Source organism: Excalfactoria chinensis, chromosome 3 (assembly GCF_039878825.1).
Source record: "Excalfactoria chinensis isolate bCotChi1 chromosome 3, bCotChi1.hap2, whole genome shotgun sequence".
In the NCBI taxonomy this organism is placed as follows: domain Eukaryota; kingdom Metazoa; phylum Chordata; class Aves; order Galliformes; family Phasianidae; genus Excalfactoria; species Excalfactoria chinensis.
This window is the reverse complement of record NC_092827.1, coordinates 24267295-24294336: the sequence shown is the minus strand read 5'-3', so window position 1 is coordinate 24294336 and position 27042 is coordinate 24267295. Positions and strand designations below refer to the sequence as shown.

Here is a 27042-nt window from a genome sequence, read left to right as displayed (position 1 = left end):
TATCTCAAGGACCTCTCTGATCAGAATGAAAGAGTAAGAAATAAAAACTGGAAACTGCTGTGACAAATGTCAGGTTGAATTTGAATGCTCTGGAGCTATTTTTTCCTTATTTTCCATGTTATCTAGTTAGACATGAGTGTTCTAACAAAAGTGCTGCAGCATTTTACTATTTTAGCTGACATGTCATAAGCAGAGACAATGATTCAGTGTTCTGTGTAACTGTAAGGTATCAGTGACATTCTTCTGAATGACTGAATGTGCTGCTATAGTCATCATCATACTATTTGCAGAGATAATCCATTTTTATAATTGTAGATCTCCTCTAGTGTGATTTAGTCTGTTTTCCATTTCAGTATGAAAAGATACTTTAATTCTGTTTTACTAAGAGAATACATGGGAAGGACAACAGCTGTGGAATCCAATTTTCCAGATTTTGCCCCACTAAGAGAGTTGCTTCTAGCTTTCATTTCTTAATTCCAAAGAGCCCATTTATGATGTGGCTTCATGAATATCATCAGAGAACACATTTTGCAATGTCAACATTTAATTAAGAGACATTCTGAATAGAGCACGGGTTTCTATTCAAAGGATTTTCAGGTTTTTATGTAGTTATATTTTGGTTCTAAACTAAATCACTGCAGTTTTACTCAGGATGTATAGAAGTAAAAGGACCCAAAGGCAGAGATTCATTGACTGAAATTCAGTATGATTTTAAAAAGTAAATCTAGGTGTTGCTAACTGCTGCATGTGGCTGAGATGTAGTTAGTACATTTAGTGGTTTGTACAATATTATTCAGCTTACCAATTCAGTCAAATAAACCCAGATGTCAAGTGAAATACTACTTTATCCTGTGTACATTAAAAGGTTGAGCACAATATCCAATTGCATACAATATGGTACCAAGAATCTATGTTCAGACATTTCGATAAATGTTTACACTGTAAAACTCCATGCATTATAACAGGCAGGAATTTAGTATGCCTTTATATATATTTATAAAAACACCTCAGTTTTCACATTTTAATCTTGAATTTAATCAATTCCTCATACATTCCTCAAACCACTAAGAGCTTGTGAAGCCTCTGTCAACAGGATTATTTATTTATTTATTTATTTATTAGGAAAATTAAAGGTGTGAGTTCATCTTGTTGGGATACAGGTGACCCATCTTCAAATAAGCTTGCTCTGATACTGATATTAGCATAACATAACTAGCACAGATTTGAACACTGTAAAACCTGCCAACAAACATGAGCATATAGCTCAAACAAGTTCAATTTTTCTGGCATTTCTGCTTCTGTCACAACTCTTCTGCTAAGCACAGAGCTCTGCTGCAGTCGGTGCAAGCTGCACCCTCTGCATGATGCAGTTGTAGTAGTTCTGAAAGCAGGGATACAGATCAATTCATGTACAGTTTTAAGCACCTTACGTTGAATTTTTCTGGATAAGTAGTTGCACAGCTTGGGGAATGTGAAGTAATCTCACTCTTGACTGTCATAAAACACAATCAGTTATGACTGGTTTCTGTTAAGATGCTGTAGTTAGAGTGGATCCCAAGCATACCCTACTCAGATCAACTGATAATTCTAAGGCAAAGTCTGTAGAAAAGAGTCTAGTTCTTTTTTCTGTTGTATCATCTCTTGGGAAAACAAGGAGACAGAGGTCAGCTCATGGCCTCAGCAGATGCTGCCATTTTAAAGAATATTCTAGCAGACCATGATAGTTGCTGAAAGAGTTTAAGAGTCACATGTGGAAATTCTGCTGACTGCAGTCCTTCGGAGTATCATGACAAGTTCTTACAGAACTGTGAACAGATCTGGTAATTTGACTTACTAAGTTGACAAAGAATTCTACTTTTGTGCTATTATAATTTTGAAAAGTTCATAAAGGGAAATATTATCTCACAAAATATGTTTGTATTTGGTAATTGTTAGTGTGCTTGAAGGCAGTGGTTGGCAGTAAATTGAGAAGTTTGCTTTTAGCTATTAAATTAGGAAAATTACATCAATAATCATACTAAACTTTGCTATGTATAAAGAAGCGGACTCCTCAGTCTCATTCATTAAGTGAGGTAGTGCTTGCTTTATTTAGAGTATGGGCAATAACTAAAAAGGGATCATGTGTGCCTCTCTGCAGTCAGTGTACTCTTGTTCTGAGCAGCTGCAGCCTCCTTGAATCCAGAATTAGACAGCATCCCTCTGAACAATTCCTTATCTTTTCTAGTTTATTTGGACAATTTCTGAGCATTTAAGTTCAGTTATTTGCATTTGTTAATGATTTTCTTGCTTTCTCAATTCATGTGAAGAGAACACTAGTATTTTGCCTATAAAAAAATGGATGCCAATGTAAACCTCTATGTTTGTATGAAATTTTCAACAGTGACTACAGCATTTCTAAGCTAGGGAGGTCAAGTCTTGCTGATGCTTTGTGTATTTTAGGTACATTTTAGCTTAAAACAGTAGCAATAAAATCTTGTGAAAAGCTTTGTCTCTATAAAGAGCATGAAGCACTATGTCATTAGGTATATCTTGTTGTTTAGTTTATTAGCAACTTTATAAAGTATACAAAAGACTCGGTGTGCCCCAGTGGTGCAGTGATAGAAGTGACGCTTGCAACACCGGGGGCCAAGGTTAGAATCCCCCCTGTGGCACAAGTGGTGGAAGTGTCGCTCTGCTACACAGAAGGCTCGAATCCCAGGAGCTGGACTCGATGATCTCTAAGGTCCCTTCCAACTCACACGACACTGTGATACTGTGACTCTGAGTGGAAAACTGTCACAGGAATTAAATATAATAAAACTGGGCAACAATTTCACCAAACTTCTTTTGATAAAACATGAGTTATTTTGATGTAAGGTTTATGCCATTAAAAAATAATAGGTAAGGTTTCATATCCAGATTTTTCTTCTCATTTTACTTTCAATTTTTCTTTGTCTTGTTTTCTATTTCTTCCATGAACTGCAATACTTTATTTAGCTTAATGTGATGTATGCAAATGAGATCATGTTGGCTGTTGTATATTTGGTTTTGTTTTTCACTAAGGCCTCTAGTACTGTTTTCATTAACACTTGGAGCAGTCTATGAAGTGACAGAATTATTAGCTAATGCTTGTCTCCTTTTTAAGCTCTAGTATTATCTTGGACTTAATACATGTATAAAAAACTTCTGAACAATGACTCATGCTATTAAATGCCTCACAAATTGCCATAAAGGGTTTGCCTGCTCATCTCTTCTTGAAGCAGAAAGTGTTCATTGCTATAATAGATTTTCTGTGATCTACAGTGACAGGTTTATAGGTGTTAAGCATCAGAAGGCTTTTTCTAGTATTGCATTACAGGTACGATCACTTTAGGACTACTAAAAACATCTGAATCTCTCATGTGAAGCAGTATCACAGCTTAGTGATATTAAGTGAAATGAGGAACTAACGGTAGAGTGAATTACAGAGAGATAATAAAATATAAATGCATTATTTGGAATTGGTATGTACAAACTAATCTTGAACCTCCCTTTGCAGTCTTGTTATCAGTTGTGTTCTCATAAATAGTCTAAAGGAATTTCTTCAAAGACATGAATAGAAAATATTTTATTCTGATCTTTGGAAGTCAGGGTATTGAGTAGAATGGAAGGATCTTAGTTTGCAGCTATCTTTGTGACCAGAATGTTACCTAGATTAACCATGTAGGAAAAACACTGCATGTAGAGTACAGTTGTGTTTCTTATGTGGTAAAATAACACATAGGGCATCTGAGTATGTGTTAGAATAACAAGAAACACTTAGGATCTGTGCTTTGTTTTTTATAGATTGCTCTAGTCTCATGCTTTTCTCAACAGTCCGTTATATCAAATGGAGTTACCTTAGATTTACTCATCCACTGCAGTCAAATGGAAGAAAAAGATAATAAAACATTTTCTTGTTTATTCTGCAGTGCTTGTGTCTGGTTTTAAACCCTCTGAAGCATATTTAGTCTTGTAAGTTAGTTTTCTTCTAGAGCCTAAGAGAAAAGAAAAAAAAATATTTCAACTCTTGTCCTTTCTCATTAGGTAACCTGCCCACAGGATAGGAACATTAACCTGCTGAGGACATTCTTTTTAAAAAATTCTGTATGGCTGTAGGTTGTAAATGAATTATTCTCTATTTCATGACTATGCCTTATTCTCCCTCCTTTTTAATGACCTTTCTTGACACTAGCAGTAATCTGAAGCCTTGCTCTGGTTTAGCTTAAAGGTGAAAATAAAAGGTGAGGCTGTGAGAGAACAGATACATTTATATAAACAGAAGGCCTCTATAACCAAAGGAAATAAATAAATGCACAGAGTACCACGGTGCCTTTATAATTCATATTGGTTCTGAATAATTAGCTCTTTTCTGTGCTAAACCAGAGGCACTGGCTCTGAGTTGGCTGCACTTCATTACAGGTTGGAACCTTGACCAGCAAAAAATTTGTACCACCATTCCTCTTTTTCTCTGCTGGATGCTTCAGCTTCCATTGCACTGCTGATCAGAACTCATTCCACAGAGTTAAATTCACTTTAGAGGGAATCCCTGCATATGCTCGGTGAAATCCATATTCATAATGTGAGCACTGTTGCATCATGCGTGACAAAGCAGGTATCTGAGGTTAATTCATAATGAAATGATCAACTGCTACTGCAGGGCAGACAGTATTTTACCAGTGTGTTAACTGTTTCATTTGGAATATGGGAGGCAGTGGAGCATCTGTGTGACAGGCAGTTATTCCAAGTTAATACATTACGGGTAATGGATCTGCAGGTTTTTTAATTATTCCAAAACTCTGAAGTGGTTCACTTTACAAGAAAGTCTATATCTGTGCTAAAGGCTCAGGTCTCCCTGACACAGCTGTTGAAGTGCATGCTGCTGTTTTTAAAGAAAAGCTGTTCACATGGCCTGAGCAGCCCAGGCTGGCATGATCTGCAAGTCACATTAAAGGTTGCAGCAAGCAGCCCTGGGGGCTCTTCCATACTGAGTTCTGACCTCTGCTTAAACATCTTACCTACAGATTCCTGAATTGTGTGCTAGCTGTTTCCTTCAGGCATGAAGAAGCTTTTAGGCTGCTGCTTAATGATGCTGTTCAGAAAAACCTCCCCAGCATCAGGCTCAAAGTCAGTCACCTGACAGGTGTTCCCCACAGCCAAACAAGAAGCCAGACAGAGTCTGCAGGTTGGCCTGATGAATCCATACCACATCTAAGAAAAAAAGAGCCTATAAATGCCGTCAGTAATCTAAAGAGAGAAGCTCACTCTCTTAGTCATGAATAGATGCAAAGGCAGAACTCATGTTGTGGGCAAAGTAACAGGCAGTGAGTATCAACTTCCTCTCAGTGCTACACTCACATATCTAGATGTTGCTGTAGGTATTTCTTATTATCCAAAACATCTGATGCAGGTTGCTAAGCAACTGCTGCAGTGTTGTTAGGTCTACTAGAGATGAACTACCACTGCATTTTTTTTTCTTGCCCTAGAGTTAATTGTGAGAAAATTCACCATCCTGTGTGTAGTCATTCTTTAGAGTTCTACTCAGCACTGTACATGGTCTGTACTGAAGAAGCTGTGTGAATTGTTACCAAAATATTTTGGAGATAATCTTTGCTGAATAAGGACCTAAGAGCAAAGGAAAAAACATTCAGTAAAAGGCAGCAGGCTTGTATGACTAACTTTAGCTTTGTTACACTCTTACACATAACATATTTATGACACCATCTTTGTGTCAGGAACAAAGCAATAGATGAGGATAGAGAAATAACACACAAATTTCATTTGCCTATGTACCCTTTCCAGCAATAAGGGTTTGAACTAATTAGAGTCAAGACTGCACAATTATTGAAGATTACTGTTTTGTATAGAAGGATATCTGCTAACTTACACAAACTAATGAGAGACTAATTGAACAGGTCAGTTTTTATTTAGATTAGGTTTCTCCATGGAACCATATCTGAAGTGAAATCATAGAAATCATAGGTAGGGCTGGGGTCTCCAACCTGCTTTTGTGAGAGTTTTGGCCCAGCTAAGAGAAACTAACCATGGTAAAGTTGGGATATATAATACGCTATCTCTGGAGTTTTCAACTGTCATGAAATTAACCTTTTTTTTTTTTTTTTTTTTCTTTTTTTTTTTTCTGTCTCTTTCTAGTCTATAGAATATTAATCTTTCTAATCTACAGAATACTAATTATAGAATATAATCAAGTACCCCTTTCATTAAAGACCAGAATATTTTTAAATTAGTTGTGGCTTTTGTTTTACTCTTTTGAGCTCTAATAGCTGTATAGTAGAAATTCTGCATAATCTATCTTAAGGTTCCAATCTGAAACCAGCTCTTTTAATGGTATTTCTAGTAGTTAAAAATACCAAGTCATTCTGAATCTTTCTTGACATTAATATGTGTTAAAAGTTCATGATTAATAAGCAAATGTGGAAACACAGGGCTTAGACACACACCAAACATCACAGCAGCCAAATACAGTGCTAACTAAAGATAAATCTGCTGCTGTTATTTTTCTGTGTGACAGGAAATAAAAAGCTATAGTGTGTAATTATCTGCACTTTACTATCAATTTGTAAGTTTATGTACGCAGTAGTCTGTCGTTTCTCGACATGCTCAATTTGCTTGTGATGACTGAAAAGCAAACACTTCATCTCTGTGAGCATTGAAAAATGGGTTGTATTCACTTCCTAAAATTTTTTTAAGAACTTGCTTCACAATTGATAGGGAGCTAAAAACTATTGCCTCTTAGAGATTATTTTTCATAGAATATGAAATGTCTTCTGATGTTTTTTTCTGGTTCAGTTTGTTTGGAATCACTGAACACGAATGAATATGAATAAAGTTTTAATCAGTGTTGTTACATTGTGTCAGCATATCACCAGATGAGAACTGATCAGTTAAACCCCTTTCCAGAAGAGCAGAAAACTTTCCCTAACTAAAGTGGAATTAGCTAGTATAGTGGTTAAGGATGACTTCTAAACAAAGAGAAAAAAGAAGGGTAGAGAATCTGTGCAGTAATGTCATTAGAATAGTACAGAGTGAATATTAGAGAAAACTGAGGGACTGATTCTTTAATTCAGTGTCCACAAAAGAAGTAGCACAAGTTATTTTGTCTGGAAAACTATCGTGTTTCATTTTTAAGTTCATTGAATTAAGAGTCATCTCACATTCTGTGAATGTAAAGCTTCCTCCTCCAAGAGATTACAGGATCTAGGGGAGCTGTGAGAGAAGATGAAAGTAAAGATTTTATCAGATTAATTGAACTTCTCTTAACTTTGCACAAGGGTGAGAAAATACTTCACAGAACCATGAAGGTAAACAGTTGTTTTTAATGCACGTCATAATAACATTGGCCAACTAGTAATTCCAGTGGCAACATTGCCTCATCTCACTCTTTTCTTCATAACTTTTTGTTGCTGAGAAATGGGTTGCATAACTTAATTTGCAATAGATGCTATTTGTTATACACTTAAGCATTGTAGTTTGTCCTTAGCAAGATTTCAGGTACATAAGATAGGCTTAATCGTGCCTCGTCTTGAAGGCTTATGACAACATTTGTATGGGCTTATGTAGCCAATGTAAATATGATTTTTCCATCGTTATTTGGTGGCCTCTTTTCATTACCTTTATTAGGGGGCCCCATCTCTGTGTTTAACCAAAAGTGCAGGGACTCAGGTAGGCCTTGGCCTGAGCCAAGGTTTAAACCCAGAGTCAGGGCCCAGTAGCTGCTGCCACCCTTTTGTAGCTCCAGCTCGGGGCATGGCTGCACTGCCACCAGTCAGTTCCTGACATCAGCCAGGTGTGCATGGGGTTTTGGGGTCTGCTAGGATACAGAAGGAAATCAAAGTGGACTGTGCTGAAAAAGAAAAAGAAAAAGAAAAAGAAAAAGAAAAAGAAAAAGAAAAAGAAAAAGAAAAGAAAAGAAAAGAAAAGAAAAGAAAAGAAAAGAAAAGAAAAGAAAAGAAAAGAAAAGAAAAGAAAAGAAAAGAAAAGAAAAGAAAAGGAAAGGAAAAGAAAAGAAAAGAAAAGAAAAGAAAAGAAAAGAAAAGAAAAGAAAAGAAAAGAAAAGAAAAGAAAAGAAAAGAAAAGAAAAGAAAAGAAAAGAAAAGAAAAGAAAAGAAAAGAAAAGAAAAGAAAAGAAAAGAAAAGAAAAGAAATCCATACTAAACTTAAGAACAAGGAGATCAAAATATAATTCTTTTTCTGATGAAAACCTGAGGATGCTGACAGCTGCAACCTCCTGCACCTGTCCCCATCCCTTCTGGGTAAGACAGAAGAGTCAACCTTGTGACCCAACAAAAGAGTGGGAGGCCAAGCCTAACTGCTAAGAAAAAGGATAGATACTAGGAAGGCTTCAGTGAGTAGCAATTTTTCCTCCCCTAATTAACTACACATTTCTGTGTTAAGCTTAGAACAATAATTTCTGAGTTTCAAATTTTATTTTCTCTTTTGCCTGTAGGAGGATTTGGGATGAGGCTGTAGACTACCTTTATATAGAGAAATTGATGTTTTTGGGGTGTGACTTGTCTCAAGGAACGCATCTAAAATTATTCAGATAAATCATGCTGTAGATGTTTCCCTCTCTGTAGTTACCATAAAGCAAATCCACATCATCCTGTGTCTCCAAGTTCTCCAAGAAGTGCACTCATCTCAGGCTAGAGAATCTATTCTTTCCTCCTCATTTATATTTTTCATGGATTTTGCCACTTTTGGGGATGAAATACCCTCTGGGCTAGCTTTCTGTCTAGTATCTGGAACATTTACCGATACACAGAAGATACAGTTATTAAGTCCTAGACAAAGAAAAAAATTGAACCTGGGTCTCCCATGGCTGAACAGTGTAATAATTGCGTTGTAGCATAAAAGATGAACAATGGCACTGCTATCACCTCTCTGGCAGCACTGTAAAGGAAAATAATGATTCCTGTTTAGTTCTTTGAAAGTACAATTGTATGTGTCAACACACAGCAGACAGTTCTGGCCCTCAACGTCCAAAAGGACAGCCCTGTGTGCAGTCCTTCATCAAATGCCTGCAGCTGAGGAGGGGTCAGCTGCTACCTTCCACAGTTTCTATTATCTGGTGTTAGATAGCTCCCTATTTTCTGTGCATATCTGGGAATATTGTTCAAAAATACTTAAATTCCCAAGTACTGCATAGTTCTTGATCCGATTTTAGGCTGTCAGAAAGTCATAGTATAGGGATTTGGTTGTGATCTCTCCAGTAGAGATGGTCCTCAGTCAGTAATTCACTGAATTATGTTGTGTTTTTTGTTTATTTGTTTTGTTTTGATTGTTTGTTTTTCTTTTAAAGAAAGAAAAGAAATGAAAAGAGAAAAGTGCCAAACACTAATTATTTTGCAGACTGATTTTTAGATAGATATCTTTTATATGGCTTTCGATTATTTCTCACACAATATATATGACTGTACCTTATTCAGACTAAATAAGAGGCTTAACTCATTAAGGCCATGTTAATTTCTTTCTTCATGATTTTCTAGACATATTGGAAGTGATATGTAAGGACATACTTGCGTAATTTTCCCAGTCTTCACTTCCAAATATAAATCTTCTTTGTTCTTATAATTGTTTTCTCAGACCCCATTTAAAAAACAAAACAAACAAACAACAAAAAAAGAAAATAAAATTTGTATTCTTTTAACAATATATACTTTCTTAATGTGAAAGATTATCTAAATTCTGTTCTTCATATCTATGGTATGGTTGAAGTAATACAGTCAAAATCCTGTTACAATATGTAATTCTCTGAGGTTACAGCCCTGTGTGCTAAGCAACAGCCAGAAGCGCTGGACTTTTTTCCTGCTGGTTTCAGTCCCAGCGGGTTTTGCGTTCACTTCTGCAGAAAAGCATTATTCTGAAATGAATGTGATCAATAGTATTCTTAAGGAAGATGAGAGCTGTGGGCTAAACCTCTTCAGGCAGAGGGGTTTTGTGATATACATGTCACTTCCTTGGCAGTAATGTGCGTATGTGTGAATTGTTGTCACGTATTAAATATGCTTACTGTCTATGTAGAAAAAGAAACTGCTGCTCCTTCCTTCAGGAAAAGGTTTTGCACTATGGTCTTATGGACAGAGTCTGATTTAGGGGTTCAATAAGGGCGAAGGATTTAAGTCATAGGAGCTTAAAGCTGCACACAAAGTTCAGCATGCTGACCAGTTTGAATGCTGATCTAACTCATCCTCTGTATAGTAGGAAGCTGATTCTCTCTCATTAGACATTTTCAATACCCATTCTAAATATCAGAGCTGTCAGTTGATAAAACTTGTACTGATGGAGGGGAGAGAAAGCTTCACAATGAGGCTGAGGAAGGTCATATAAGTCATAGGGATTTCTTATTCTCGGGACTGTAGTTATAAGTACTAACCATTGAAAATGCCAGGATTTTAATTTTAGATAAATCCTTAAATTAGAACATTTGAAAGATAGAAGATGAATTTATGCTGTTCTGGACCTTATAGGTGCCAAATCATTTGAATATATTCAATTGAAAGTAGTAATTTGGGAGTGGGCTGTAAAAGATCTATATCTTTTATATGTCCTGAAAAATAAGGTGGTCTTTCGTTCTTCTGTTTTGTGAGCGTTCTCCCAAGACTTCCTTTTCCTATTAAGTAGATAGAAATTGGGACAGTTTCATGTAGATGTTATTTGTTAACCTGGAATGTTATGTAACTCACCTTATTAATGTGTAATTTTCTCATCTTGTGGAAGGATAGTAGTTTGCTACATGTGCAAGAAAAGTGAAGACCACGAATTATATTAACAGTGGTAATAATTAGCCATTTCAATATTTCTACAAGACTAGAAAGACCACTGTAAGTAATACAAGCCTAGTATAGTACCATACTACACTCTGAATTGCCATGTGCTGAGCTAATGCAAGTTTTCAGAAGAAAGCTTCTCTATTCCAGGTTCTTTCTGGTTTTCATTCATGACTGTTTCCCAAAAAGCATGCACAGCATGAGCTCCTGGTGTAATGAAAAGCGCTGCAACTTTGTTGTTACTTTTGATGTCACAACAATTAAAAACAATAAACCTTAAACCCTACAGTATTTCCCTTCATTCACGAGATTTTCAGAAGAAGGGTTTTGGAGAAAATTTTCTCAATGAAGGTGCAGCTATTTTTTGGTTTTGTATATTATTTGCAAATGTCTATTTCAAATTACTTTCTTTTCTATGCCTTAGAATGGCCTTATAATGAGCCATATTTGGATTTTGGAGGGAGGTTGAAATAGAGTTGTGTAAAGGAAATGTCATCATACCAAAGATTATAATTAAATGCCGTTTTTTTTTTTTGTTTTTTTTTTTTTTTTTTTTTTCAACTTTATTTTGGCATAAAAGTTTTTTTTGTTTTGTTTTGTTTTGTTTTGTTTTGTTTTGTTTTTCCCCTCATCCTTATGTATATCTGCTGACAATTCCTATCTCACTCTCTAAAGAGATAAAATATAATACAATCTTGCTCTCAAACAGTAGCCTACTTCTGCAGATGTTTTTCTATTTGTTTTGGCCAAATCAAGACCTGGTGTTTCTCAAAAATCCTGTGTGGTACTTAAGCATGTAAGGATTCATCTGTTTACTTTTTTTTTTTTTTTTTTTTTTTTTTTTAATGCTGTTGTATATATGACAGGTAAACACTCAGATGAAAGTGCTTGGCATGTTGCCATTTTGGGCAGAAAATTGCACAGCTATGCAAAAAGATTTATGGATGGGCCTGGATGTGAAATGTGACTATTTTCAGTTCCTATGTAAACTCTAAATTTGTACCTCAGTTTTCTCTTAAGTTGTTCAAATATTTCCATCTTCACATTTACATCTCATTAAGTATGCAGTTGTGTGATGCAGGTAAGTTGGCATTTATGTTCACCTTCTTCACAAATATTATTTCTTTTTATTAGAATATAAACATATGGCCTTTGTAAATATGCACTAGATATAGTAAAGGTACTGATTTTATCTACTTAATATCTTATAAACAGTAATATAATCAATCGTAGATGGAAAGTGATATAAAGACTTCTAAGGAGTAAATATAAGGTTGAAATGGGGGGCCCTCTGTAGCCAGCTTATCCTGATACTCTGTATTTTTCTTAAAAGTGGCCAGACATATTAGGAAATGTGTGACTTGATGTTATAGGCATCTGGTCCATTCAAACTCACAACACTAAGGGGCTCTTCCTAAAGCAGGCTTGCAAATGTAGTGCTACATTTGTAGCTACTTGAATGCAGAGAGATCGGTAAAATAAAATAAATAAATGAAAAAACAACAACAACAACAAAACCTGTTGGCTTGGACAGCACACCTTTAATAGTGACAGTTTTGAATTCTTGTGTTTCAATACTGATACAAAGTGGTTGTCTAGGATCTGCAAAGAACTGGCAGTGTTCTCTTGCTATTCTTTGAAAGAAGCTGTCTTGGGGTAGGGCTGAAGTTCACACTGGGCACTTCTCTCCCTTGCTTAAACAAGAAGACAATCTATTTTTCCAGCTTTTTTTTTTTTTTTTTTTAATTTAATTTAATTTTATTTTATTTTATTTTATTTTTATTTTTTTATGGATAAATTAGGTAACTCATCCAAAGGATAAGTGATCTTTTTAATTGATACTAACGTTCTGAGCCCATGCTTTCCTTAAGAATGACTTGGCTTAAATATTTGTTTTCCTTTTTTATTTTCTGTAAAATAACCTTATATACCCACAAGGAACCTACTGATAAACTAGTAGCTGAAAGATGCTGTTTTGTTAAAGTTACAGAGGATCTGGGTAGATATACTTTGTAAATGAAAGCTGATTATGGTTTCCTCATAGTTGTGGAAGAGTCAGTGCCATTCCATGAATGTGAGAAGAGCTACTGCAAACACGAGCAGAAAGCTGGCAAGGACCTCTACATGCTAAATTAATTCTCCTGCTGTTGCAGGTTGCCAGATGGCATTACCACTTTGCATAAGCTTCCACCTGAGTTCTGATCACAGATAATCCTGTCTTGTCTTTTTCACAATTTCAGAAATGCCATCCATAATCTTCTTTAGAGTGAAGCTCTTAACACTTACCTTCCTCTCAGCTTGCATTAGTGACTTTGCTGTTTCTGCCTCCCACTCCTGGTTTCTCCTCTCTTCTCTCTCCTTTGCTAGATAGGATTCTTTTCTGTCTTTTCCTCACTTTTGCTCACTTATCTGAATTACAATATCTTCTGAGTTTCTAATGTGGCAAACGTAAATGTATGTGCTTGTAATATCTCTAGTATCATCTTTTTTGCTTCATTGAAGTCTTTGGATCTATTCTAAATGTAACCAATGTTTCCAGCTTTTCTTATTGTCCATATCTCTTCTTTTCTATTGGAAAATGTTCCCATATAAGTGCATTTCTCTGTAACATGATCAAATGCTATGTTTTACATAGTTTCTTCAGAAGCAAAATCTTTTGATCTTGTCATTTTAATTGCCTGTATCATCTTGATAGCGAACACCTTCACCTATTTGACTTCATTTTTTTTCTTCAGAAAAAAGGGTATATGGGAGACTTTCCTTTGTTTTACATCTCTGACTGCTTGCTAGCCAGTATTTTTTAAGCCACTTATCTCATTCAGGCAAGTCCCTGCAGTTAGGTTTGCAGTTAGCTTTCTGTTTATATTATGATCAAAAGTGGGAAGCTTTCCCCTGAATATTTGTTTAGAGACCGTCTATCCCAACCACCATATATATATATATATAATTTATTTATTTTTATTTTTATTTTTTTCTCGGATTCCAACATGCACTTAAACCAAGAACACTACAGTCAAGCATAATGCAAACAATACATTGACTCTGAAGCAACATAAGTTTGCTTCATTACCAAAGACAAATTTGATGCATGTAGTTATTCTGGAAGACATCCTGTATCCTTACACTTTAATCTTCATGATTCATGCAAAGTCTTTGCTATGCAACATTTCTGGGAGGGCTTTTTTGACACTATGAGTTCTTCTACACAGGGGAAATTATTCTACAGTGCTTAATCTCTAACTCCAACTGTGAACTTAAATTTTTCAGCAAAGAAATTACATGAAATGAATGTCTTGAAAATGAAATGAATGTCTTGAAATACGTTACTCAAACAGCACTATAATTTTACATCTTCTGCTACCCTTGAGCTGCCAGTTCCCATATTAAAAAGCTACCAAATAAGAATTTTGTACTTATATGTTACAAGTGACAAGTGACTACAAAACAAGAGGGAAGCTCTGTCATCCCTTTGACTATCTATTTTATGAATCATGTATTTTATGTTTTGAGTTTTGGTTTTCTTTAATAGATTTTACGTCACAAATGGTATCTACCAAATTTACTGATCCTGTTTTTAATCCTAGTTCATTTAGGTGACCTTCAAAACATTCACTGAGTGGTGTGGCATTGGTCTGTAGTGTTATTAACGATTTCTTCCCCAATTAAATACTTAAATATTCATGGCAACATTTGCTTTGTTAGTACTTGTTACATTAGCAGGATCTAGACTACTGTAACTTAGAAAATGAAACAGAGAATGTGATGTTGTATTCATCCATCTTATACTTCCATTATTGTACATCAATGAGTAAATTAATACTGTGAATGATTAAGGACTTTAAAATTCACCTAATGATTTTCATCAATGTTGTGCATGCATGCAGGTCTTCTTTAGAACTCCTAAGTTAAGTGGGGATAAAATGTATTGCATACTAGGCTGCCTGCAGGCTTCAGCTACTTAACATAGGTTAATGAGGGAAGGAGGAATAAGGCTTCCCAAACTTTAAGTTAAATGCTTTAATATTTCTTTTGTAAGACAGCCCCTCCTTAACACTGCAGTGTAGTTTGGGGAAAATAAAAGCTGGCTATATAACAGACTAAACTAAATAGTTGTATATGTAAGATATAGAGATAGTCACATTTCCAGCAGGTGGGGAAAATTATTTCAGAGTGCCCTGTTATTAGGATCAATAGCTTCAGCCTTGTTTGTGAAAAACAGCTTGGTAGGGAACTGCTGTGGATACTGTCCATGTCTAAACTCCTTCACAGTTGTATTTTTTTACTTCATTAGGAAAATAATAATAATAATAATAAATCCATCTCTTCCCCCAGTGGATTTGATCAGATAAGTATGGTTTTATTCTGGATTTCACAATGGTTTTTTGTTTGGTTGTTTTTTTTAAGCTGGAAAATCATGTTGCTTAAGCAATTGATTGGCTACTGTGCGAGAGGGAGTTATTGCTTACCTCATTATTCTTGCATTGTAGAATGAAAATGTTGTGCTTTTGGTGTGCAGTTCTTAGGGCACTATTCAAGATTTTGATTATTGTTCTATTCTGATCTATATTATTTATTCTGAATAATGAGAGATTTACCTTCTGGATTAACTTACAATACTATAAAGTACATTTTGAAAGCCATTTTATGTATGCTACTTGCTGTGACCAGCAAGGAAATTTATTTTGAAATTTATAAAATAGTATCTAAAATGTTAAAACTAGCTCAGTTCCATTTATTCAAAGTCTAATTGTAAAAGACTGAAAAATGCGAGTAGGTTTATGAGTAGGGAAAACAAAGAAGCCTGGATAGCTTAGGGATTGCTCTACTACTCTCCCAGTGGCAACCGTGGTGCCTTCTGGCTGTGGGGCTCTCAGCACACAAGCAGCAGCGCAGGGCTTGGTGGCAGCTGTGCACCAGCTGCCAGCACTTTGTAGAAAGGGGAAGCAGGAGGGAAAGATTTTACCTCTGCTTGTGAAGTTCTGCTGAAAGCAAGCCCTGTTATCCTCAAGGTAGGAGCTGCTGCTGATTCCTGCTATAATACTTGATCCTCTCTCTGTCCCTCATGGTACATCTAAAAGGAAAGAAACAACACAGACTTTAGTTGAAATAGAACCGTATGCGGCTGAGTTATTCCTGATATTACACCTTCACTGAGAAAATCTCATACACACCCATGGACTGCAGTAAAACTTAATACCTCTCTCCATTATTAGTATGTAGTAGAGCTAGCCAATGTGTTGGAAAATCTCCTACAGGAAAAAACTGGCAGACAGCAGTCACAAAGATCTCAGTTCCTCTCACTAAGCTAATAACTAATAGATCTGGAAACGCAGTGTATTATGCATCAAAATCCACATTTAGACATTATACAAAATCCCAATTTAGGAACTATTTATGATTGAATAATAATAATAAAGTTAAATTCCTCCACTAATTAAATTCCAGGTACCTCATATAATTTAAATGGGCTGCTATTAGAAGAACTTGCTCCTCCTTTCACTCAGTTCAGGGAGTGGTGAGGATTCAACACATTTTCAGTTCTTGGTTGGTGATATATGCATGTGTCAATACATATAAAGAAGTGTCTTTTAAATGTACAGCAATCAGCTAATTTACTCACTGTTTTATGCTTACAATTATAAAACATAAGACAATATTTGACATTGCACTCCAGTATATATAAAGTATTTATAATTTATGTTTTTTTCTGTGTTAGCACTATTCTTTCCTATAAAATAAACTGTCTATTTTTAGACAAAGAAACACTACTTCAAAAAATAAGTAGTGATCAAACTACACAACTAAAGCAGAAATACTTGAAACTTCCCGGATTTTCATGCATATCTCCACCTGTAGATATTTTAAGTGCTTTATTATTAGAACCCCGTAGAGTCAACGACTCTGTTGTTGTTATGCTCTCATTCTTCTAAACCTTGAATTTAGATAAGCTGCAGTGCATATATCTTGTCCTGATTCTTTGTGGGTTTTTTTTTTGTTTGGTTGGTTTTTTGTTTTTTGTTTTTTTTTTTTTTTTAAATGTCAGATTTATTTATTTTTTTCATTATATTATACACTTGCATTTTCAGATTAAATTATATTGAATTCATTTATCAATAATGGTAGCAGAAGCATTTAATATGACACTCTTAGTGTTAAATGTAAAGACAAGAAAACCATGAGGATTTCCAAGTTGCCAGTTGAAGTGTCTTGTATAGTAATCTTTAGTAGTTTTGGTTTTAGTGATAACATTTCTGTCAGTCTAATTTCCACATCAGTGGAATATAGCAAAAGATGCTTTGGCAAAAGACCCTAGCAAAATTTTTCAGAACCTTGGAAACGATATTATACTGGGCCTTGATAGATGTTTGAGTGCAAAAGGGGAAGAGGATTTTTGACATCTGAAACTAAGTAGGTAAACTGACAATTTAAGCATTGCTCACAGGCAAGTAACAGCAGGATAAAAGCAGTCACCTTGCATGAGTGTAGAGTTCTTGAAGTTCAGGCTTTAGGGAATAAAGGGAAAGATTTTAGGGAAATAAGGGAAAGATTGAGGGAAGACCAGAAATTTTAAATTACCTTTGGATTCAGTGAACCTATCCTTCCAACTAGGGTTATTGTAATTATTTTGTTTGTTGATGTTTTAATTGCCAATAAACATTGAGATTTAAGGTTTTGAAAGAAGCATATGTACTATTTGTATAGATTGAAAATAACTATTTCCAGAAATACGGCGTAGTTATAATTGTTCCATCATTGCAGTTAATATCCATAATTTACCTGTGCTAAAGTGATTCTGGAAAAAAGTGTAGTCCAAGGTGCTGAGACTGGGCATCAGTAAATGGCTTTCAGTTTGCCTTTCAGAATGCAGGTATACATAAAAATTGAAACAGAAATCAACAGAAATTGAGAGCTTAATGTTAGGCATTAAAATCAAGTAATTTTCTTGAATGTCATCTTAAAAGTATTCCAAATTCACAAATTCCCTGAATTCATCTATACAGGCACAGGAGCAAAAGCTCTCCAAATTGTTATGGTTGTGAGGAAAAAAATAAGTACATCTGATTACCATTTACTTTGAAATATACTCATCTAAGTAACACTTTTGATAGTGTTAGTGTATTTGAGGGATGTGTTATGTAGGAAATTTCTTTTTCTAACTGTATTTTATAACTCTTGAACAGAATGAGAGTGAGGACTGGAAATTAAAGCAGAGATGGACAATTATTCCTTTATGAAGTTAGCAGGGAGGGTAAATGCAGAACTCACTAGAAGAAACCAGTAAAGACACGGGTTTTCATGTGAATCACAGTCTGGCTGGAAGCCTGAAAAAGTTATTCAACAAATGGATCAGTGTGTCTGACTGATGCATGCATATGAAAAGAGAAATTATACAGTAATTGCAGGAAAAGGGAATGAGTTTCATGGCTTTTAGGGTCTGAATTTCCATACATTTAAGGCAGCTGACTTATGTATGTGTTTGTGCACATTTAGGCTTCAATGATAGATGATGTAAGTAACAGGAACACTAAAACATCCATGTTCCCCTTTCAGAAAAATTTCGCAGTCTACTCATATCTGTAGTTCTGTGTAAGCATGACAAAAGAACAGTGAGGAGGGTTTATTCATAACTGTTGTTTTTCTTTGCTTGAAAGCCACTTATAGGCTGCACTGGCAACAGTTCTGGATGTTAACCACATTTTATTGTTCTCTAGCACGCCACATTAGAGAACATTTCAACTTTGAGAGAAAAACATAACTATAATTCTCTGCTAGTCATGCAGCACAGGCTTCTCTGACAAGGTAAAACACAGGCTTGCTGTAACTGAGAGTATGTTATGTGGAACCAAAGGTGAGGCATATCACAGTGAAGAAGCGTTGCATCTAGAAATATAAATACCAGTTGCAAATCATTGCTCTGCTCTGTCTTTAGGGTATTTCACCTGAAAAGACTAAAGATAACATATGGAAGAATATGAGACTTATTTGAAAATGAACTAAAACCTTCAAAGTACTGTTTTGCAAATATAAAATAAGGGAAAGAAGGGAAGGTGGGTGAGTGATAAGAAAGCTAAGAGCAAGAATTATGTCAGGAGGGGATAGACACCACCAAGGATCAAGTGGTGTCCTGTTGTGTGCTGTTCCAATGGTCCAAGGCTGATGCAGGAGTAAGGGTGCAGGGGTAGGTGGTGGCAGAATGGCTGGCCTTCGACAGAAAGCAGGTAAGCAGTACGCAAATGACAGCAGGTCTGGGAGAGGCAGTCAAGATTCAGATTGCAGGCACAGGCAAATCAGGCAGCAGGCAAATGTCACAAGTCTAGGTCCTCAGCTTGTCTTTGTAGGGGAGGTGATCAGCCCTCTGGTCATCTTTGTGGCCCTCCTCTGGACCCTGTCTAGCAGCTCCACATCTTTCCTGCATTTGGGGCCCTGAACCTGCCAGAATTGCCTCTTACCCCATGTTTCTACATTCTTTTAGAATTCACAGAAGTAGTGAAGCATAAATTCTTTACAGCTCTGACAGTAAGCATATTTCTGCTGTGTTACCTGTTTCAGTTTAAAACAGTTGTCTTTTATCCTCCTGCCATTCGTGTTTATGAAGACATAGTGATTGAAATACCATAAAGTCACGTCATTAAAACTGCATATCAACTGCAGTATGGAGAAAGTAGTATTTAGAAAGAATGAATTCTCAATATCAAATACAGTCTAGATGCAAACAGAACTGTAGACTGAATGAAGCAAGTGCAAATATCTGTTTAATGTTTTAAATTATTTAGAAGTATTAAGTGAAAAGCTTGCATACACTGTAGTTTTGATAAAAAAATTAATTATAATTGAGAATAGTCAGAGTTGTTTGAAAATCTTCTCCAGGGTGTAAAATCATAGAATGAGTAATCATAAAATCATAGAATGCTTTGGATTCTAAGGTACGTTTAAAGATCATCTAGTTCCAGCCCCCCTTCCACAGACATAGGCACCATGTTTTATAATAGTATATAATATGAATATTATTTTACTGAAGATGTACATTTCCATTAGGAAAGGAAGTCCCACTAAGCAGCCTTACTACTAAAAGAGCTTTGTTATAAATATCTCTCCCTTCCTTTTTTTAATGTTCAAAATAAGTTAATACTAATGAAATTTACTCTTTCTTTGTGTTTTCATGGTCCTCAGAAAGTGAAGAAATAAACCTAAACACAGAGTGTCACTGCAGAGTGTTATGGCTGAGATTTCCTCGTGCTGTTCTAGTTAGAGGACTGAAGATATCTTTATAAATTGAAAATGAAGAAATTACTTACAAGGTCACTGTAAAATGATTACCTTCAGTAATCTCTTTAAGAATATGTTCCCTAAAATATTTATTGAGCTTAAACATTCTGCAGGTGTTTTTATAAGTAGAAGAATGATGTGGTTGACTAATTATAGAGAATGAAATGGATGGGAGTGCTAACTAAAGATAATAATGCCTTAACTGACTTAGTACCTGCAATTCTTTCTACTGCACTTTTCTTCATGTGAAGTGTCAGCAGGTGAGATACTTGTCTATCCTATACCAGTATGTTTTGTTGAATTAAATTCACTTTACAGTGTATTGTCAATCTTTTGGTTATCAGTAGTTTCATGATCTGCAAACCAGTTCATAGTATCCCACAAATAAGTTTATTTTGCCACAGTATACAGGATGTTGATTCTCACTGGACCCAAAAAATTCTATCTCACGTACAATGACAGTTTCTTACGGTGCTGTACAGATATACCTGCAGTGCTTTGGATGGAAAAATGACTTTAAGGGACTTATGCTTCTCATCATAGCAAGCAACAAGCTCCAGGCATGATTTGGCCTTGTTAAGCCCATGCTGGGTGTTCTCAGTTGTCTTGTCTTTCATGAGTTAGGAAATTGCCTCTAAGAGTGTTTGCTCTGTAACCTTGCCAGAGATGGTGGTAAAGCCAACTTCATTTTTCTAGACACCAGGGAACTCTGCTGACTGCCATAACCTCTCAGAAATAGAAGAGAGACATCTTGCAGTGACATCATCTACATCATTCCACACCTATGGTTAGATGTCATCTCATTTCACAGATTTATTGTGTGCCCCAGTGGCGCAGTGGTATAAGGTGCTGCTTGCAACACCGGAGGCCCATGGTTCGAATCCCCCCCTGTGGTGCAAGTGGTAGAAGTGCTGCTCTGCTACACAGAAAGGCTCGAATCCCGGGAGTTAGACTCGAATCCCGGGAGTTAGACTCGATGATCTCTAAAGGTCCCTTCCAACTCGCGTGATACTGTGATACTGTATGATACTGTGATACTTGCACATGTCCAAGTGGTTTGACTGTGCAAGCTGTGCTAGGAGGGATCTGGAAGGTGGGAGAATGAGGCTTACCACCAGTAAATAATAAAGCAAACTGAGTATCTCAACTTATTTTTATTGGTTTTCACTAGGTTGCGCTGACCAGTGGGTTCACACAGTATTCATTTTGCTACCAGCGCAGCAAACAGAAACCTTTCTTGTCCTTCACACATTCTGGTAGTTTCAACTTCCAGACTCTCCATATTTCTGGTCTCATATTCTTTCCAAGCAGCCTGTCTCTTCTTCTATGTCTGCACATTTTCTTTCCTGAGCACTGAGAATGTTGTCCTTTAAGATTAGTCAGTTCTCCCATGCCCTTTTTCCATCAAGAGCATTTTCTAATTGGGTTCTGCAAAGCAGATCACCAGTGGGGTTAAATCTGTTTCTCCGAGTCCAGAGTTGCTGTTTATCTTGCTTCATTTAGGGTCTTGAACTCCACACTTTCCTACTCATTGCAGCTAAGGCTGCCCTTGACCTTTACGTTATCCAACAGTCTTCCATTGGTGGTGTGTTGCACAGCATCTCACACAGGTTAATCTCCTAGCTGATTAACTAGTCACCTGCATCAAGAGATTGTCTCAAAATCTCCTGGATTTCATCCAGACAATTACCTTTCCAGCAGATACTGAGTTGGTTAAAATTATTTATGAATGTCAGGGCCTGTGAGTCAGCTCTCTAAAGGCTTAATCTGCTGAATGCTAACAGGCTATCCCAGAGGTGTTGCTCTTTGCATTCTGTTTGCACTAGTATTGGCTATGGGGCAGCTGTTGGAATTTGGCTTTGGGGTGAAGTGATTCTATATCTAGTCCAGTGAAGCAATCCTTGCCAGTGTTTTCACTTTTCAAAAAAAATTAAAAAAAATTAAAAAAAATTGTACTTTCTCATTCCCTAGATTTCAATGAACATAACTTTCTTCTGGCAGTGTTTGTATGCTGTTCTAAGAGATTTTTTTCATTCTTTATCAAAACCAGATATTTCCAAATAAAGAATTGTTCATATTTTTCATGAAAGTCCTTCCAACAGGCGATGATGCTTTCTCTTTGCTTGTTGTAAGGCATTCCTAATTAAGAGAACAGTGAATGATGTAGGAGATGAGTCCATAACAAAGGGAAGAAGCAATAAGTTGACAAGGAGTTTCATGTGAAACATTACAAAACAGAGGTAGAAAGAAGAAAAACATTTATTGGAATCCTCTGTATAACTGAAACCTTGCAAACAGCAGAGAATACATTAGGAAGAGAAATATCCAGAGGCAGCAGCTCCATAATCCACAAGGATAGGCTAATGAGCATATTAAAATTTTTGATCATCTTTTACTGCCCTTTAAAAAAAGAAAAAAAGATTTGCACTTGTCTAGCTTGGATTTTAAATTTGAAGCCTTTGGTTCTGAAGCTTAGGCAGCCAAAGCTCAGTGGAACTGAGGAAATCCAGTAGATACTGGCAAGAATTAATGAAGGTTGCCAGTCGACTGGGCTGCAGAATTGTCTGTGTAGATGCTTACTGCATGGTTAGGTCTCAAACCTTTTAACATTCTGAAATTAATATGAATTCAAGTGGAGAACCGTATGTACGCAAGGGAACAAGCTACAGCTGAAAGGATTTTGTAGGCCAAAGGGCTTTCCTGTTTCTTAGGAAAGCAAGTGTTAGGCATTCAGAGTGAAAGATAAAATACAGTTTCAATTTCTTTCTTTTCTCTTTTATTTATTTATTTTTTCTTTGAAAGGGTTGGGTGATGAGCTCTCCTCTTCTTTAGGGCAAATAGCAATCTAGGAAGACAGCTCTGGGGGTCAAATGGATAAGCTGTGTTTATGAGTGTGGTAGAAGGATTATAAGCAAAGCTTCTGTTCTATGAAAAGAAATTACACATTGTTAAAAATAATGTAAGACTCCTTATAGGTAAAACCCCAGGGGTAGAATTAGTTAATAGCTATTATGTGAGGGTATGGAGCCATTTGTGATTCAAGTAGCACGTTTGATTGGTTTCACAAAAACTGAAGTCTGCAAAAAACATTTCATGCTTTCTCTCATTAACTCTTTCCATTTTTATGGACACAAAGCACTGTTGCGACAATTTAACTACTGAACTGTTTCTTTTAAAAAGCTTCCTTTGCTGCAGCATAAATGTATTTCTAAGGAGATGGCAAACTGTCACTAAGTCTGTTGAATAATGGAATATGTTACTTTGCAAGGCAGCATCGTTCAGGATCTTAGGAAGATAAATAATCGTGAACATCAGGGAGAATGAAGTATAATTTTTTTCTTCAATACTCTCTATGCTTGCTATAATTATCACAAAAAGCTAAAGGTAGAAACCACTATCTTTGGTTTATTTGATCTTTCTTGAAACTTAGAGGTGATCCAGTTCTCTGCTCAGTTACTACTTATAATGTAAATTTAGGAACCATGAGTAAAGGCCTTTGCTCTCCCCCTGCGTTTTTTCTGTGCACAGCATACAGACTTTAATTTCCTTTTAGATGATCAGATGCCTTATATCAGCACAGCATCAGAGAAAATACAACACTCTGACCTACTTGCACAAATTTTCTTGATTGTGTGCTGAACAATGCACAAAAAAATAACTGAAGAGAAGCTAAAGGAATGGAGTCTGCAAAAGGACATGCTCTATGCAACATCCAGCTAGGCTCCTAAGTGGAGTCAAGCAAGTTAGATATGAGTGTCTCAGGAATGTGTAGGTAGCTGTGTGATGCTGTAGGAGGAGCAAAACTATGCACAAGGGCAGCTTAGGGTAAATGGAATGAGGGAATGATTTAGAAATTGAGAGGGCAAACAAAACGAGGGTAAGGATTGGAGGTAATCCTCTAAAGCTGTGTCTGCTCTTTTTATAGAGGGGTAGTACTGTCTGTAAAATGGAGGAAATTGTCTGATCAATTTTGAGTTTCCCGAACATTATAGATAAAGGCTGATATTTCAAAACAGAAATGTTAAGACTGTATACATCTAAAATTATGAGTGCACCTTTTTTACATCACTGGTTATCAGCTGGTATTGTTTGAAGTTTTTCGTTTCTTTTACAATGTTGTATATATAGTGTATGTGTATCAGTGGTTTATTGCTATTTATTTTCATCTCTTGGAATTTTTTAAGAGCTTTGTTGAGCATTTGACTACAGCGACTCTGAACACAAATTTGTAAATGGGTTTCTGAAAAGAGAAAATTCAGTATAATGTTAAAGGAGGGCTATATTGGTAGTGTGTAATTTATTCCAGTATCATTGGCAGTCACAATTTAAATATGTATTATTTGCTTTTGGAATCAGTGTCCAAAAAATTACAATTTAGTGTTTTTTAGAAAACATAAATTGGGTTTAGTGATCTTCAGAGATAATCATATTCACTGCTCACAATTCAGTGAAATATTAGCCAAGCAAAATAAGCACTTGCTCTGTGCTGTGCATTGTATCTAGGTTCATATTGTTTTACTGACTTTTTTCAACAGGATGGGTAAGTTGTTATTATTTCTTTAAATTTATATAAGTCTCATAAAGTTGATTAAGCAAGTAATTGTATTCCTTGAGATTCTAGAAGTGAGACTTATTCTTGTAAAAAAATCTACATATTATAGTTTTATTACAACAAAACAACTAAACTTCTTTTGTGTCACGTGTGTGGAAGAGAACATGTTTTTTAGTTAACTTAAGAGCAGATGTACTGATTCAGGAGTCAGTGTAAATACTGGGAAGTACAAAACTAGTCTCATAAACATGTGCATTTGTGCATGAATATATATATGCATGTTGAATACGGTTGTTGTAGAAACACAAATTGTGAAAGTGAAAGGGGAGGAAAATGAAAAGAAGTGTTTGCTTGTTAAACAAAACAAAACAAAACAAAACAAAAAAAAAAGATGTTACAAAAGGATGACAAAGAGGGAGGGAGGAAGAAAAAGAAAGAAAAAGTAGAAAACATGTGGTTTCTATAATTTCTCATTCTCTTTGACTCTTTTACCAAAAACTGTGTGAAATCATAACTTTGAGAAAACTACTTTTGTCTTAGGCAAGAGCCAAAGATTTACTCCAGTTTTTTCTTTGTTGCTTGGTATTTTCCAAGTGCCATCAATTTCAGAGCCTTTTCTTTCAGACATTGATCCTAGTTGTCTGGTTATCATAAACCTTTATGTCCGGTTTTACATGTTGTCAACATTAGTCTTTGAAGAAATAATACTAATATCATTTTTTTGATTCTTGTGTGTTGATTTGATAGACATAAAGGATTATCCTCTATCTTTGCTACCATTAGCAAAATAAGAATAAGAATGCAGTGTTTATAGAGGAAAAATGTACCCTTTACTTGTCTCAAAATTCCTTTTACAGATTTTAGTTATGCTCGCTATTATGGTGATTCATACCTGGAATTTCAAGGCTTGCATTTAAACGTGCAAAACTTCATTCACTTGGAATTTAAGACCTATAAACCTGATGGACTACTCCTATATATTGAAGAGAGCTCAGAAACAATAGGACAGTTTTTAATTCAGCTTTTTATTAGACATGGCATCTTACAGGTAAGGCATCAAAATTTTATGATAAAGGGGAAGGAATTAAAATTTGGGATCTGTAATAATCTTAATATTTATTTATTTATTTATTTATTTTTACTGTAGAAAATCTTGTGTGCTGTAGAGGTTCTTGAGATTCTTTAGTATTTTAAGGAAAATATTTGTCAAACTTGATAGAATGATGTCTCATAAGAGGGGATTCTTGATTAGAACTGAATAGTAATTAAAACAGGAAAGTGTCTTAGAAATGCAACATTAAAATATGAAAAAAAAAAAAAGAACATAATTAGATTTTTCTAGATATTCCTTCTTATACTCCTTCTTATGTGCAAAGACTAAACCTATTTAATCTTCTCATGTGTTCATTAAAATTGTTGTAAAGAAAAAGGCTGTGAAACTGAATGAATTTTGTCATTAAAAAAATTTGCTGTGTAAGGGAAAAGAGCAAATCTTTCCTCCAAACGATGTGGGTATAAATAGAAACCTTTTACTCGATTTTACATGTTAGTTCATAGTTCCAAGGGATCCAAAAAAATTATTTGCTTGATTTGTGTGGAAAAACTAGATCAAAATACATTTGTGCATGCACAGTAAAGAATGAAGTGTATGTTCTGGTATATCTTTACCTTTGGTGAGTCATTCTTTCTTTTCTTGTGAAGATATAATTTTGTATTTGTGAAGAGATGTAAGAGGATTTAAAATATTAGAAGAATGATTTATTTTCTCATAACAGATCTTCCTTTTTACTGTTAAAAACTTCCAAAAGCTATTATATTCTTCTGCACAGATAGAGAAATGAGTGTTCTGCAATAGTGAAATGAGTATTTGCATTCTATTGATTTTCATGTTTTAAAGAACATGATTATGCTATAAAAAGGTAAATAAAAGAGAAAATAATTAAAAAAATAACCTTTCACCTCATTTTATTATGTTATTTACTGTGTTTTATAAAATAGTGGCTATCTCAATCTGGAATAAACTAGGTTAATTTGGACAGGATATTATCCAAGCTTTAGAAAATGTAGATGGATTTAAGTCCATCTTACTTGTTCATAGTAAAGTAATGATGCAGAAAAATATTTTCCTAACATATCGTAAGCACCATAAAATATGAAAGTGCTTTAATTGACAAAAATCTATTCAGAGTTCCTAGTGTGCTATGTTAAAACTAATTGAATTCACTTAATCATTCACAAAACTGTTCAATTAAAAATAGATTTAAAGCCCAATGAACAAATGGTTCTAAGCTCACAATCAAGCTACAATTACAAGTAGACAAACCATGAAATCAAGTGCTTGTTCACATTAGTATAGGAAATTAAATGGTGTTCCTAAATGCTCAAGTTTGCATGCTACATTACATATTTGGATGTATAAGGAGGCCATAAAATGGTAAG

At 35.4% G+C, this 27042-nt stretch overlaps 1 protein-coding gene across 1 annotated transcript in view; it reads left to right on the top strand.

The window, feature by feature from the left end:
* The window catches only part of EYS (eyes shut homolog), a 710358-nt gene that overhangs the window by 413089 nt on the left and 270227 nt on the right, over window positions 1-27042 (top strand). The window contains exon 32 of the mRNA XM_072333503.1: window positions 25461-25651. Coding sequence (XP_072189604.1) covers window positions 25461-25651 — 191 coding nt within the window. The remainder of the gene's footprint in view (window positions 1-25460; window positions 25652-27042) is intronic.